The sequence below is a fragment of the Ricinus communis genome, chromosome 2 (genome assembly GCF_019578655.1).
Source record: "Ricinus communis isolate WT05 ecotype wild-type chromosome 2, ASM1957865v1, whole genome shotgun sequence".
Lineage (NCBI taxonomy): Eukaryota > Viridiplantae > Streptophyta > Magnoliopsida > Malpighiales > Euphorbiaceae > Ricinus > Ricinus communis.
Window position 1 is genome coordinate 7,773,942 of NC_063257.1, and position 15,823 is coordinate 7,789,764.

Genomic DNA, 15,823 nt, shown 5'->3' on the forward strand with positions numbered 1-15,823 from the left:
TCCTATGACTAGCAACTTGATCTATTATACATATAAATAGGAAAGAACAACGAAAAATAACTTAGCGGATTTCCAAAACAGGTCATCCCTACTTGTATTATTATCGTCAACTAAATATGAAGATATAATGAAAGACTCTCTACGGTCAATAACAACTTTCCTTGCATAATCTGTATGTAGATTACAAGATATTCTTCATATACATATATACATATATACCTATATATATATATATATAATTCAACTGTTGCTCACATATACATGTATGAACACATATCTAACTGACCTACCGCCGTTAAATTATAGTTTATAGTTTTCGTTTTAAATTATAGTGGTGCTAGGGCTGCATTAATCTATTTAAGCCTTTGCGTTCTATTCATGCATGCAGGTTGCTGATTCCTTAATTAATTTTCTCTCTTTTCTCTTTGTTATCTTCTTTTTTTTTGTTTTGTCTTAACAAAGACATATACAAATGGCTCAAGAAATCGTTCAAGAGGCTTGCCGATTCAACAGCATGACCTCTATGGTCCACCTCTCCAATCCCGCAAATTCAATCGGCTACTCCATTTCGGCTGTTGATGAAGAAATCCCTACGGTTAACTACTGCATGCTCTTCTCCGGTGATCCTCATCAACGGTCTATTGCCATCGAGCAGCTCAGCAAAGCATGCGAAGAATATGGATTTTTCTATGTATGAGCACTCGATAATTTATTTATGTATGTATATATATATATATATATATATATATGTATGTATATATATATATATATGTATGTATCTTTTAAGATTAGCCTCTTTAAAAAGCATGTTTTCTTTGTATATATACCAAACTATTAACCAAACATACATAATTATTAATATTAACTTCTATCAAAAATCATTAATATTAACTCATGAGTAACTAAGATATATATCCAACATCTATCACTCACTGATTTCGAAATAGATATATTCAAGTTCAAATCTCTAAAGAAGCTTTCTTTTCTTTCCTTTTCTTTTTTTTGTTTTAAAGTATATAGGATACCTTATCTTCCTACCCTAGCCCAGTTTTATGCAATACAGATATTAAATGATGAAGTTGAAATCTGGTACCTTTCGTTCTCCTCCCATTTCTTTCTTCAATTTCTTAAAATACAACCTACGTAGATTTCTTTCAGATTTGGCCTCTAAACTGAAATGGCATGCAATATATAGTATCCTAATTTAAAATGTTATACCAATTTCTAAATCATCAATTTGGCAATTCTACTCCAATTTATCATGAATCCAAATTTATTTTCTTTTCCTAATATTTAACTTGTAATATCATAGATATTTTTAATAATCCTTTGGATTTTGTATAAATCTAATAATTACTTTAAGATGTTTAATCATTTATACTACCAAATTGAAATAGCTTTGCATTCAAGACTCATCAATTCAAATACAGCTCTACCCATTTCTAATCTTCCATCTTGGGGTTCAAATTCCGAATTTTGCAGCCTCGTAAATAACTCCAGCACCACTAGCTTAGTTATGGATTGTTTCAGTAATACTTTTTGTGATGTTATTTGTACTTAAATAGAGATTATATATGGCGAAATATATAGATATACACAGATAAATCATATATGTAAATCTACAACATATCTACCTTTAAGCTTGGTGTATTTGCAGCTGGTAAACCATGGAGTACCAGATGGCGTAATTGAAGGTGCACTGAAGGGAATTGCTGATTTCTTCGAACTGACAGAGGAGGAAGAGAGGAGACAGTACAAGAAAAAAGATCCAACTGATAGGATTATATGGGACCAGAATTACCATGCTGATCAAAATAGGGAATACCTGAAGATTGTGGCACACCCTCAATTTCATTGCCCTAATAAACCTGTTGGCTTCAGGTACATCCACATGCAGGATATATTAAAATCTAGGGCATATATATGAATTGAAACATTTAAAACTATGGCCCTGAAGTCAAATAAATAATATAAAAAAACTAAAAATATATTCCATTAGATTTAGGTTCACTAACTACCAAACCTAGCAAAAATCCTTTTGATCAAGGGACAAGAAACTGTACGCTACCTGAAATGTAAAGGGGGCACAATGCTTTAATTTTTCTCGTCCAAAGTAAAGTCGTCCATAGTTAGAATATTTAGTTGATAATACATGTTTATATACGTATGTTTTTCTACATATTTATCGATAATCTTGATTTAGATTATTTTTTTCAAAACTAATGAAAAACTATACTTAGCTATCATTATTAATATTTATGAATTTGTAATTTGATGTACAATTAATACTTGATAATTTTAGACATAATTGCTCATTAACTTTACACTTAGGCTACCTCAATTAGCATGAGCAAGAATGATAATTTGCCAATGCCTAACTTGGGTTTATATTGCTTTATTTTCTTAGTGAGGCCTTAGAAGAGTACTTCAAGAGATTCAACGATGTAAAAATTGGGTTAGCGAGGGCAATATCAAAGGTCCTGGGGTTTGAAGAAAACTATATAGAAAAGGCCATTAAGCTGGAAACAGGATTTGATGTAGCTGCAATGAATGTGTATCCACCTAATTTTCAGTCAAAAGGTTCCATTGGAGTCCCTTCTCATACCGACCCTGGCTTCTTTGTTTCACTAATCCAAGATGTCGATGGTGGCCTCCAAGTTTTATCCCATAATGGAAAGTGGATCAACATCTACATACCTCGCAATGCTTTTTTAATTCAACTTGGCGATCATCTTGAGGTAACATTCATATTTATAGCTAGTTAAATGGTGATAGATATTCGATTATTAGACTATTAATCTTTAAAAAAAATTTACTTATAGCTAGTTAAAAGGCTGATGGATACTTAATTATTAGACTACTAATCCAATATCGAAATCAACAATTAATATTGTATGCTCATACAATGCCACATTTGAAAAGAAGTAGTCAACCAACCACTGCAAAATCTTGTAATGTTATGTTGGGTGCAGATTCTTACCAACGGCAAGTACAAGAGTCATATTCATCGCGTAGTTGTAGAAAAGAACGAGCTTAGAAGAATCTCCTTAGCCACTCTCCACGGACCAGATCTCAATACATTTGTGGCTCCGGCAGTGGAGATTGTCGATGAGTTTCATCCACCAGCTTACAGGGGGATGACCTACAAAGATTTCTTGGAAGCTAATGGTCATAGTGAGATTGAAGTGCAATCATGCCTTGAGCAACTTAGGCTTGGAACTATCTAATTGAATTACTATGTAAACGCTTCATGATAAATAATGTGGTGGCTTGTCTAATATGTGGTTAGAAAAAGAATAAGATTCCAGTGGATTAGAAATTTATGTAATGGAATGCAGGTTCTGTCATGATTCATATTAAGCCTATATTAATAAAGAAAAAGAGTTGTAAACCATGACGAATTTTCCATCAGCTTTAGCCTTTATTGTAGGATATAACATAGTTACAGTCTTGCAAACCCAATAAGCCAAAAGTCCAATATGGTCAACTTTTACCAGTTGTGCCGTTGGCTCTAGCTACCAAATCAGATGCAGGAGGCAAAGATATATAGATGTTTAAGTCTAAGGAGTTCTACTGCAAATTCTGTTTGAAGATGAATAAGATTGAAATTTAATGGCATTAAAAGAAATTATATAAAGAATTAAGGCTAAAGCTGATGAAAATACATACAACAAGCTAATAAGGTCTAATCTAAAACCCAAAGTAAAGTTTATAACTCATACATATAAGCTCAATCCACACATAAGAAAATAACAAAGTAACCTTAGATTTCCAAGTGCACAACGAGCGCGGCTCGATGTTGTCCATGTGCTCAACTCTTTAGAATTTAATTGCGAGCTTGAAACACCCAAGGTGACACATTTTAATCCTTTGAAGTCTCCTAACACTCAAAGACATGGGAGGAGGCAGATTAGAACTCTACCATGGCCAAGCCAACACCACTAAAAGTTGATAGTTAAAATTGCAAGATGGACGTCCCATTTCTCTCCACCTTTGAAAGCCATGTCTTGTAAATTTTGGATCTATTCACCATTTAATTGTATAATTTTGATTTGTATAAATAATTAAAAAAATTATAAATAAATTTATTTATAATTTAATTTAATTAAAAAATATATAAAATAATAAATTATTTTAAAAAATATTAATTGATTATTTATAATTAAAAAAATAAATTTATAATAATAGATTGCTATAATAATATCCTACCAAAATCCTTTAACGAAAAGGCGTAGAACCTCTTTATAATATGTCAATCCCTCTAATTTTAACATCTAAGTTTTGAAATTCCACTTAAGTTGTTAAAGGTCTAGAATAACTCATGTTTAAAGTATTTAAACAATTAAATTCTTGTAACATTATGTCACCTTTTGTTACTTTCAGGATACTTCTTTTTCTATTAAAAAAAAAAGAAAAAAAAAATTGAAAGAACTATATGTTCATAAACCAGTACTTGACCATACAATTATCTTTAACTGGATTCTAGTTTTTTTTTTTTTAGGAAAATATCATTATACTATTTTATGATTTAATATATTTTCAATTTAGATTAAATGATTTATTTTTTTATTTTAATATTATATAAATATGATCGTTAATAAATAACAGTTAAATTAAATAATACTATTAAAAAATTAACTGCTGCTGTTCTTCCCACTCACATGTTACTAACGGTAATTATATAAATTAATAATTATTTACTAGCGATGAGATTCTTTCTAAATTTTTTTTTACTTTCCAAATAAAATTTTGGTGTATTGAATTAACGCATGGAAAACACACTAGTGCAGTGCCTGTCATCGACATGACCTGTCCTTCAACATGAATCACGGGATACTTAATATCATGACCCAAAACTGCAACCATGTGATGTATTTAGTTTAGAATGAGAGGCGACAGCACGAATTGGCCAACGATGCTATCAGCATCAGTGATGTTTTTGTTACTGTTTCAGACGTTCAAAGGTGATTACAGTCTAAATGATTATAGGTGATATCAGTCTAGCGGTAATATCGATCATTTTCAATGATTATTGGAATTTAAATTTCATCGATTTTCATAAAAATTAATATTACTTAAAGTATTGTTGGATTCAAACTCCACGAAACTAAGAAAAATTCATAAAAATGTAAATAAACCAAATAATCTTTCAAACTTTACACATACTGTTTCTTTTCTCATTTTCTATTCCACATTCAAAGCTAAAAAAAAAGAAAAAAATTTGTTATTTCTTGGCTCTTTTCATATTCCACATTGAAAGCTAGAAAGAAAGGAAAAGATGTCCCAAGTATATAAATGACAATTTTCAGAAAATGGCTGAATGTCTTTTCCTTGATAATCCTTTTCATTAAATAAAAATAGAGTACAACCTATTTTTAGTAAGAAATATATACGGCTAATATGCACACACTACAAAAATCTTAGCCAGAAATTCTGACCGGATTGTGGCCTTAATTTCTGTCCTTGATATCTCCCCTTAAATTGATGCTGAGAAAATAAAAAAGCATCAATTTGGCAACAAGAAATTGATGTCGGCTTCGAGAAAGAGTCTTAGTAAACACATCAGCAGTTTGCAAATTCGTGGTGATATGAGAAAAGGAAATAATTTGAGCATTGTATGAAATAACAATTGATTGAAAAATTCTCTTATTTTATTCCATATATCTCAAGGTATTTATACATGATACCTAGACCTATTTAAGGTAAGTCAACTATACATGAAAAATACAGAAAATAATTACAAGAATATTACAGCTATAATTCTTAAATAAGTATATAGTTATATATGCTAAGTCTCAATCTCAAGTTGGTGCATAGATATCACACATGCCTAACTTGGATAATGATGCATAAAATGAGCCATTAGTAACAACGTGAGTCATCATGTCGGCTAACTGATCTGCACTCTTAATGTAGGAAACCTCTATTATACTAGAATCTAGGTTATCCTTGATATAATTCATGTCAAGTTCAATGTGCTTAGTTCGATCATGTTGAACCGGATTGTTAGCTATTTCAATAGCTGCAGTGTTATCACAATAAAGTACCATAGGTTTCTTTGGACCAAACCCAAGTTCTTTAAGAGAATTTTTAACCAAGGAAGCTTTGTGGTTGCATGATTCTGAAAAAGGACATTGGCAAGCTGTGAAATGGATCCTAAGGTATATTCAGAATACTGTGGATGTTGGATAAATGTTTGAGCAGGATGAGAAGGTTGGTCTGAGTGTAGTTGGATATTGTGATTCTGACTATGCAGGTGATTTGGATAAATGTCAGTCAACTACTAGTTATGTGTTTATACTTGCAAAAGCACCAGTTTGTTGAAAGTCTACTTTGCAGTCAACGATTGCTTTGTCTACAACAGAGGCAGAGTATATAGCAGTTACAGAAGCTGTAAAGGAGGCAATTTGGCTTCAAGGGTTGGTGAAAAACTTGAGAATTGATCAGAAGCACGTCAAAGTGCATTGTGATAGGAAGGGTGCTATTTGTTTAGCTAAAAACCAAGTCTATCATAGAATGACGAAGCATATCAATGTTCGTTATCACTTCGTGAGAGAAATTCTTGAAGAAGGTGAGATACTTCTTCAGAATATCCCAACTACTGAAAATCCTGCAGATATGACTACGAAACTAGTAACTGGAGTCAAGTTCCAACATTGTTTGGACTTGATAAATGTTTTAAAAATTTGAAGATGGGCGCTTCAAGCGCATTTGCTAAATTTGTGATGAGAAAAAACAGAGAATATTTGATTGAGCTTTGGAAGTCGCCAAGGTGGAGATTTGTTATTTTTTTGCTCTTTTTTTATCCCACATTGAAAGCTAAAGAAAAGGAAGAGGATTTGTTATTTTTTGGCTCCTTTCCTATTCCACGTTGAAAGCTAAAGAAAAGGAAGAAGTAGTCCCAAGTCTATAAATAGTGAGCCTTCTCTCCATTTCTAGTAGACCAAAAATAATTGGCCTTATATTTTTACGGGATAAATTGTACTTTTCTTCTTTCTCTTCTTAGTAATATTTCTTTGTAATTCTGTTGAATTAAAGAAATATTGTTTTGTTAGTGCCCGAATAAGTAAGCATAATTTTGATCGAACCTTATTAAAGTTCTGGTGTTCTTATTGTTTATTTAATAACTTATTTGTCGGTAAAATCTAGATCGATTTCCATAACACACACCGCATAACCTTGAAACACATTTTTATTGGCCATAAACGGAGTAATTGCAATTTGACTCTTTCTTTGATATATTACACTATTTCAAATCTCAATTTAAAAAATAATATAAAATATTTTACTACTTTGTACTAATATACTAGTTCTCCATTTTATTAGTTATTTTGTTAATTTATTAAATTAAAATTAAATGACAAAATGCATTTTTGAGTAAAGTTAAACAGTAAGAAGTAATTGCCATTATCTCTTCATTTTCATTTTATTTAAGATTAGTTAATCTCTCAGCTTATTATAAAATATTATGCTATTATCTGCTGGAATTTTTTATTTCATTTTAGATAAGTTAATCTCTCAACTTATTACAAAATATTAGAGTTTTTCTATAATTATTTTTTTAAAATTAAAAAAGGAACATCACATTATTTTTTATGTACATTTCGATTTATTTTTACGCTCTCATATTTTAGAGTACTGTTATTCTAGAAGTCTGCTAGAAATTATTCTTTATCCAAACGTCCGGTGTCCTTATTGCAACCCATTCCCACCAGACCCATATCAACATCTTTTGTGGCCTAGGCAATATTTAAATTATGGTCCTGCTAACATACTCAATAAGTGAACCACTGTTCCACATAGTCACAAAGCACTAGTCTTGAAAAATCAGAAATTCTGATTTTTAGGATCACTTCAAACATAAAAATAACTAGTACTTCTCCTATAAACAATCACCTAAAACACCAATGAAAGGCTAATGCTAATACAACCTTTAAATATTATTTTTTAAACCCTCACTTAATATGAATCACACTAGTGTTACTTTACACTCTTTATGACATAAGTACCCATTAGGATTCTGGTATTTTTTATTGACATGGTAGCCTAAAGTTCATCTAAGTATAACATTAATTAACAAATCAATAAAAGCACCAACATTCCAATAGATGCTATCAATTGAAATAGAAATAATGATTGTGGTAATAAAAAGAAATAAATTGAAGAATTAGTACCATTTGGATATACGGGCAAAGCTTTGATACCAATGGGGCAATTTACTCAAAATCAAGTGTGACATGGACGGTGAGTAGAATGCTGATATGGAGCTTCATCCTCCACGTCATAAAAAATTGAACTGATTCCAAATAGGTATCGTCACTTGTAGTGAAAATTAAAATTTTGGTACTAAAAAGAAAAAATTTAAATTATTAAAACCAATTGAAAATATAGGTCAAAATTTTGCTATCGACGAAACTATATATATATTGGAGATTTATTACAGAATAAAATAATTTAAATAGAAGAGAAAAGCTCAGAAAATAGTTGTGACACATATATACAAGCAATAGAAGTCTATTGTATCTAAAATATATACAAGCAATATAAGTCTATCGTATCTAAAAAAAATCAGATAACTCAATAAGCTGATCAGATAACTAAGTATTTGAGAGATCGCTGAAGAATATAAAAAAAATATTAGAAGTCTATCTTTATGGAGCCAAATAGATTACAAGACTAAAGAATTAGATGTCTTAGGACAGTCTAGAAAGTGAGTCGATTAGTCATCTTGTCAAATAGATCAGTTTTGAGCTCTTGCATTAAATTAATTTTTCATATGCAAAATCTTTAAAGATAATATCCATTAATTTTCATATGCAATTCTTGATTTTAATATGCATTGCGATATTCCTTGATTTTTAAACCATAAATCACTAATGCACACTACAAAATTTCAAGTTTTGATTTAGTACACACCATAAAAGTTTAGTTTTTGATTTTAGTGCTCAATGTAGAATATCATATTTTATTTTTTCTCAAAAGTGAATACTATGCACAAAAATTAATTTCTTAAATTTTTTTGTCTTTTGAGAAATATGTCTTTCATCAAATATTTACTCGATACATGTTAGGTATCTAATTGTTTCAAGCCATCTCATACCATTTTTTCACATGCATATTTTCACATGGGTAAAATGGCTAGTTTTTTTGAAGAAGAAAAAGTAACTATGCACAGTCATCTAAAGATAGTCTTCTGCAGACAATGACATTCTTGCAGACACTTATTCAGAAGTCGGCAGGCATATTTTGCAAAAATATGACAATATAGCTATTGGAAAATTTCAAATTGTCAATTTTATTTTTCTATATTATAAATACTTCTTCCTCATTGTATTTACAACAAAAGAGAGTTGTGCTCTAACTCTAAATCTATCATGAAAGTTAAAAAGTTCATTCATCAAATTTCAGATATTATATTTTTCTCCTTTGATTCTTCAAAGGATTTGTTCTAAATGAGAATTTATGAAAAGAAAACCTTACAACTCTAGATCTTCCAAGAGATTCAGAGAGGATATTCATCAAGTATTTATTCTTCATCTTTTACTCTTCTAAATTTTTCTTGAGTCTTTCAAAAATTGATCTTGAATTAAAAGAGAGGATTGTCCCACCACTCATACTTCTCAAGAGAGTTTTTTTTTTTAAAAAAAATTCAATCTTTATTTAAATCTTCTTGAGATAATATTTAATTCTTTCAATTCAAATTCTTTTTGTGTTCATTGTTGATCTATATAGGAATTTATATTTTATCTTTACTTTTCTAAAATTAAAATCTTGTAAAGGTTTCAAGCACCTAGATGAAAAGCTTATGGTCGAGTTAGGTGTCACAGCCACCTAGTTAGAAGTCTGTGAGAGGTCGTCAGAGACCTATTGCAGTCTGTCAGGATTGTCACAGCTGCCTGATTAAAAGTCTGTGAAAGATCATCAGACATCTATTGAAGTATGTCATTAGAGGTGACACAGCCGCCTAATCGGAAGTGTGTGAGAGGTCACTTACACCTATTAAAGCTTGTGATACATAGTCAGAAGCCAGTAAATTATGAGGGTCAATAACTCATTTGTAATAGGTATCTATTTTTAGATACTTTGTAAGACTTGATTCTAGTCATTTAAATAGAGTCATATTGTAACACCCCAACTCAAATATCCAATTGAATAGCAATATATATATATATATATATATATTTAACTTCATAAACATAATTTACTACTTAGTTACAATATACATTCATACAATTTAAGTGACATGACATACTTAATATACATAAGGAATATTTATACAGTAGTTTAATTCACACAAGTTTCCAAAATGCCCCAATGCTTTAGATAACTCCTCTGGCCCACCTGATAATATTGACTGATGCAAAGAGAGCAATGCACAGCTAAGGCTATCTACAACTGCACTAACCTGGAAAAAAAAAATTTGCTAAGGAATGAGCTAGCGACTCAATAAGCATTTAATTTACTAAACTATAGTATATTAGGCTAGAATTATCAAATCTTTATCAATACAGAAAATTATACCAACACTTAACTAACAATCACAAAATCAACCATTTCAGTTATTCTCATAAACATATAATTTCATCTCACGTAATGCAAATAATCTCAAACTCAACCAAGTCAAATAATTCAATTCCACATTATTTCTATCAAATTAGGATCAGATGACTCATCCTTACATTTCCTCACATTTTTAAATTTCGGTAACCACTTGACAAGACTATCCGGCTCGGTCTTGCCATCTCACATACTCGGGTAGCTATCCGGCTCGGCTTTTCCGATCACACAATATCCATACAAAAGTCATCAATCCTTAATCACAATCATTTCACTTCACAACACATCACAATCAATTCACTTCACAACACATCACAATCAATTCACTTTATAACAAGCCAAAACATAACTAATATCAACTCAGTCAACCAAGAAATTATCAAGTAATCAAACAGTCCCTACTCAGTATACACAAAGTTTAATCTATTAAATACTTACCAAAAGCTGTAGGATAACAAAGTAATCCTATTCTTTTTCTCTTACCACTTCCTTGCCTTTGGATGAACCTATTCACATATTCAATACAAATACAATTCAATCACAAGGCATAAATATATATATATATATATATATATATATATATATATATATATATATATATATATTTACTATCAATAAAATATCATATTTTAATAAAATAACATATATTCTAGATATTAATATGATGCATGAGATGAATGACAACAAATCAACATATTTGTTGATGAAGGCAGCTTGTAGGTACTGAATTAGAAATTATACCAAAACTTATGTACAATTAATAAAAATCTCATATTTTTTAGAATTACACTTCCATTTTTATAGAAACCATAGCAGAAAGAATCACTTCAAAATCATTGGTATAGATATAGTTATGGCATTTTCTATACAGCTGCTCAAATTTCCATCTAAACATAACAGCAAAAACTTTCCTATTAAATGACCAATCAAACGAATGAATTTTCTGATGAAACTCTTCAGATATAAATTTAACATTCTAAAGTTTCTATAGACACTAATTTTACTCAATTTGGACTTCTCTAGCTCAAGTTGTGAAACACACAATTAGCAACAAATTTCTGAATCCTAAGCCCGATTTTTGCTTAAAACAGTTTCGGGCAGGCCATATTAAGTTCAACATATCTCACGTTATACTTAACCAAAAATTATGAAATTTTTCAGACATATACTAGATATATAAATGAACAACTTTCATGTTTAACTCTCTGCTTGGTTCAGCCTCTAAATGCCTCAAAATGTCAGCACAAAAACCAGGTCACCTGCTGAACCAAAAACAGAGCAGCAGCAAAATCGAACCTCATAAGTTCCTACTCACTCAACAATCTGTAAAACCATTTTACAAAGATATTCTTGAGATATATACCTACAACTTTCATGTTTGAAAATTTTCGAGATAAAGCCTCTAAGGTCACGAAATCATAGGTGAAAAATCTGCCCAGAAATTTCAGCTTCAAGATCACAAGTAAAAGCATGTTTACTCTTGATTAAACAATTCCAAAACACATAATCATCAATAATTTCATATCATTAACCCTAATTTACAGCAAAATCAAGCAATTAAAATTACTCACATTTGTTTTCCTTGATTAAGAAAGCCCAAATCTTTCAAGCTTAAAAGAAGAATTTGATTTTCACTTACTAAAAGTTTTGTAGAGTTTGATTTGGAAAATCAAAGTTGAAGAAGGAAAGGAGAAAAATGAGAGAGACAAAGAAGAAAAGGAAATTGGAAAGCATACGTAGATAAGAACAAATGAAAGAGGTGGTATATTGGTGTAGAAATAGGCAAATTACAATTTAATCCTCTTTCTTTCTAACTTTCCAATTTAGTCCAAAATCATTACTTTTCAATTAAATCAATATGTAACTAAATAATTTATTTATCTACCACATAATATAATAAAATAGATCATATATAATCATGATGCAAATGACATGTTTAATGACATGCTAATGAATATTAATTATTAATAAAAAAAAAAATTTTGGTTGTGACACATATAGTGGAGAAAAGCTTAAGGTGTGATCTTTAAGGACCAGATGTAGACCTCCGTATCAAACTAGTTGCACTTCATTCTCATCTAAATATATGATTTTCATCTTTTATAGTAATTTATTTTACTGTTGGATTTAGAAGTTGATTTAAATATAATTGAAGTGTCAAAAAAAGCTTTAAATTTTGATTCCATACAACTCCTCTTTAAAAATCTTAGTTGAATCTCCTTCAGCAGTTATGTATTTAATATGATATAGATTCACAAATAAAAAGACATCTAATTAATCAACTAACTTACTGCTTTAGATATCTACGGAGTATTGTCTTGCACTACTAGATGTATTTGTAATACACTTCAGACATCTAAGAACTTTAGTGAAATCTAACATCTAATGTTCTTGGAAAGTGTGGTTGATTCATAGATAAAGAGAAATCTAATTGATCAGCTGGCTTACTGCTTTAGATATCTACTGAATGCTTTCCTACACAAGAAGATGTATCTGGAGTTTGCTATAAAAACTCCTTTGAAATCTAATAAATGATATTCTTAAAAATAGTGGTAAATCTAATATATGATATGCTTAAAATAGTGGTACAGTTGATTTATAGTTTATGAGAAATCTAATTGATTAGTTGGCTTACTAGTTTCGAATATCTACCAAGTGTATGAATACATAACTAGATACACATGCAGTTTGCTTCAGACAACTGAGATCTCTTGTAATATCTAACTCAGTGTATTTCATTCATGAGTTGAGTTCATAAAACCAATCTTCTTTGAACTCTTTAATTCTCCATACCACTTCTTGCTTACATTCAACAATTTATGAATATAATACTATTTATACAATCATCATTTTCCTAATTATTTATCCTACTTATTTTTCTATAGTAATTAAGGAAAATTCTTTGTATAGTTTTGATATATGTCTTTACCTATATTATAAATCCATAGATGATTGTTACATATTCATTAGTTTTAAATAATATTAGAATATGTGTAAACCATCTAATTCTGAAATGTAATATATACGTGTTCCTCTCCTATCTATTATAGTGTATATATCATATCTAGATAAGAATTTTCGGTAATTAAGAGCCTGCCATTTGTGTATAAAATATTGATGTGAGAAATCCAATACATCCATGCAAGTAAAGAATCTCTTATATTTAGCCATCTCTCTATCTCTCTCTCTCAAAAATAAAAGAATGGCAGAAACAACTCTATTAGTTTCTCAGACGCCACTTGAACTAAACAAAATCACCTCTACTATCAACCGTTTGAACTCCTTGAATTCAGGAACCAATGATGAAATTCCCACCATTGATTACTCTAAGCTTTGCTCTAATGATCCTGATGCACGTTCCAAAGCCCTTGAAAAACTCAGCGGTGCGTGCAAGGAGTTTGGCTGCTTCAACGTACGTGTCAAATTAAATTTAGATACACTAATGTTTTCTCTTCATTAATTACAAAGAAAATTGAACTTCAAGATATGCAATTAAAAATCTGTTGAAATGTACAATTACGTTTGCAGCTAGTTAATCATGGCATCCCAGAAAGATGGATTGAAGATACACTAAAAGGAATTTATGGTTTTTATGATCTGACTGAAGAAGAGAGGAAGGAGTATCAGACAAAAACTCCCGATGATAGGATTAGGAGGTGTCTTTTTACCACCAATAGAGAAAACAGGGAATGCCTTAGGGTGGTTACCCATCCTAACTTCCATTGTCCACCAAAACCAGCTGATTTCAGGTGATTATTCTTTTTATTGAAGATTAATTACCTCTTAGTCATGCTTCCATTGATATGTATATATTTCATTTTGCAGTAATGCATTTGAGAGCTATGTCAAAGGATTCCGGGAGGTAAAATTTGGATTAGCAAGAGCTTTTTCAAAAATCGTGGGATTGGAGGAGAACTACTTTGAGAAGGCACTTAAGCTGGAGTTAGGATTTGATGTAGCTGTTTTGGGGGTTTATCCTCCCTGGTTCGAGCTGAAAGGTTCCTATGGAGTCCCTGCTCATTCTGATACTGGCTTTTTTGTTTCACTCATTGAAACTGCTGGCATTAGCCTTGACGTTTTGACCTCTAGTGGCAATTGGGTCAAGGCTAAAATTCCTTCTAATGCAATGTTTATTCTCCTTGGGGATCATTTTGAGGTATAGTACTCGAATCCATCGTGCCAAACCATTACATGAAAAGTTGCAGTCAGCCATTGAGGGCTAGCTAAGTTATGAAGGCTCAAAAGCAATGTCATTAACATTTATGTGTAATTACAATTATAAAGTTTTAAGTGTACGTACGCCTTGATGATTTTTGTGTTATTGCAGATTTTAACCCATGGCGATTACAAGAGTCCTATTCATAAACTGGTTCAGGACAATGAGATCAAAAGAATTTCCATGGCCACAATTCATGGACCATCACTGGACACATTTATGACCCCAGCACCAGAGTTCGTAGACCAGTCTCGCCCACCGGCCTATCGTGGGATGGCCTATATTGAATCTTTGGAAGCCAATGATTATCACCAAATTGATGTACACTCCAACATGGCGAAGACTCAAAATGGAGCCATCTAAATCATGCATGTTAAAGAAGTAATCAATCAAATAAATAAATAATGCTTCACGAACGGGTGTTTAATATATAAAAGAAGTTTTTGTTGCCTTGTTAGTGAACGTGGACGGGTAAGGGTTACCCAATCGTATAACCTTGGCCCTATGTCTTTCTTTAGTTTGTGTTGAAGAAAGAAAAGGAAAGTCAGAAACTGTGGTCTTAGAGGCTGCACAAGCTAGGTTGCTTGTGCAAACTTCTCATCACTGACCAGCAAGGGAAAAAAGAAGCAGGAAAGGTCACTTCAACCTTAACCCCATAAAGAAATATCTGTTGAAGCAACCATTAGAGTAGGATTTCAGCATGTATATATAGCAATCAACACATTGTAAAGAATTCAGAATTTCATCATATAATATATACACAGATTCATAAAATCTTTATAGTATCAGAGCAGGTGACAAGCCTGTAATCATCATTTACCATTTTCAAACCCACTATCATGTCTCAAACCAATCACAAATTAACCAACATCATTCTCAAAGGAAATCAAAATTATTTCGAATGGTCCAAATCGGTATACATTGGCCTCAGTGGTAGAAGGAAGCTTGGCTTCATCACAGACACAAAGCCAAAGCCCAAGCCTGAGAGACCAGAAGCCCCAACAGAGCATGAGCTCGAGAAACTGGAAGAGTGGCAAACGACAGACCATA

The 15,823-nt window shown here is 31.2% G+C and overlaps 2 protein-coding genes across 2 annotated transcripts; both read left to right on the plus strand.

The window, feature by feature from the left end:
- Nucleotides 1-285: 285 nt before the first annotated feature.
- LOC8270939 (2-oxoglutarate-dependent dioxygenase 19) lies at nucleotides 286-3,394 on the plus strand. Its single transcript, XM_002520223.3, has 4 exons — nucleotides 286-691; nucleotides 1,658-1,881; nucleotides 2,408-2,738; nucleotides 2,973-3,394. The coding sequence occupies exons 1-4, from the start codon at nucleotides 473-475 to the stop codon at nucleotides 3,225-3,227; spliced, it is 1,029 nt and encodes a 342-aa protein (XP_002520269.2). The 5' UTR covers nucleotides 286-472; the 3' UTR covers nucleotides 3,228-3,394.
- Nucleotides 3,395-13,759: 10,365 nt separating this feature from the next.
- On the plus strand, nucleotides 13,760-15,136 carry LOC8270938 (2-oxoglutarate-dependent dioxygenase 19). Its single transcript, XM_025157540.2, has 4 exons — nucleotides 13,760-13,969; nucleotides 14,086-14,306; nucleotides 14,383-14,713; nucleotides 14,885-15,136. Exons 1-4 carry the CDS (start codon nucleotides 13,760-13,762, stop codon nucleotides 15,134-15,136), a joined length of 1,014 nt encoding a protein of 337 aa, XP_025013308.2.
- The last annotated feature ends 687 nt before the right edge of the window (nucleotides 15,137-15,823 follow it).

What these genes read in the sequence shown, in the direction of transcription:
- LOC8270939 (XM_002520223.3), top strand. Translation starts at nt 473, where the DNA reads ATGGCTCAAGAAATCGTTCAAGAGGCTTGCCGATTCAACAGCATGACC. An exon ending in AAGAATATGGATTTTTCTAT is followed by an intron (nt 692 to 1,657) that starts GTATGAGCACTC and finishes GTGTATTTGCAG; the next exon opens with CTGGTAAACCATGGAGTACC. An exon ending in AACTTGGCGATCATCTTGAG is followed by an intron (nt 2,739 to 2,972) that starts GTAACATTCATA and finishes TGTTGGGTGCAG; the next exon opens with ATTCTTACCAACGGCAAGTA.
- LOC8270938 (XM_025157540.2), top strand. Translation starts at nt 13,760, where the DNA reads ATGGCAGAAACAACTCTATTAGTTTCTCAGACGCCACTTGAACTAAAC. An exon ending in AGGAGTTTGGCTGCTTCAAC is followed by an intron (nt 13,970 to 14,085) that starts GTACGTGTCAAA and finishes TTACGTTTGCAG; the next exon opens with CTAGTTAATCATGGCATCCC. An exon ending in CCAAAACCAGCTGATTTCAG is followed by an intron (nt 14,307 to 14,382) that starts GTGATTATTCTT and finishes TTCATTTTGCAG; the next exon opens with TAATGCATTTGAGAGCTATG.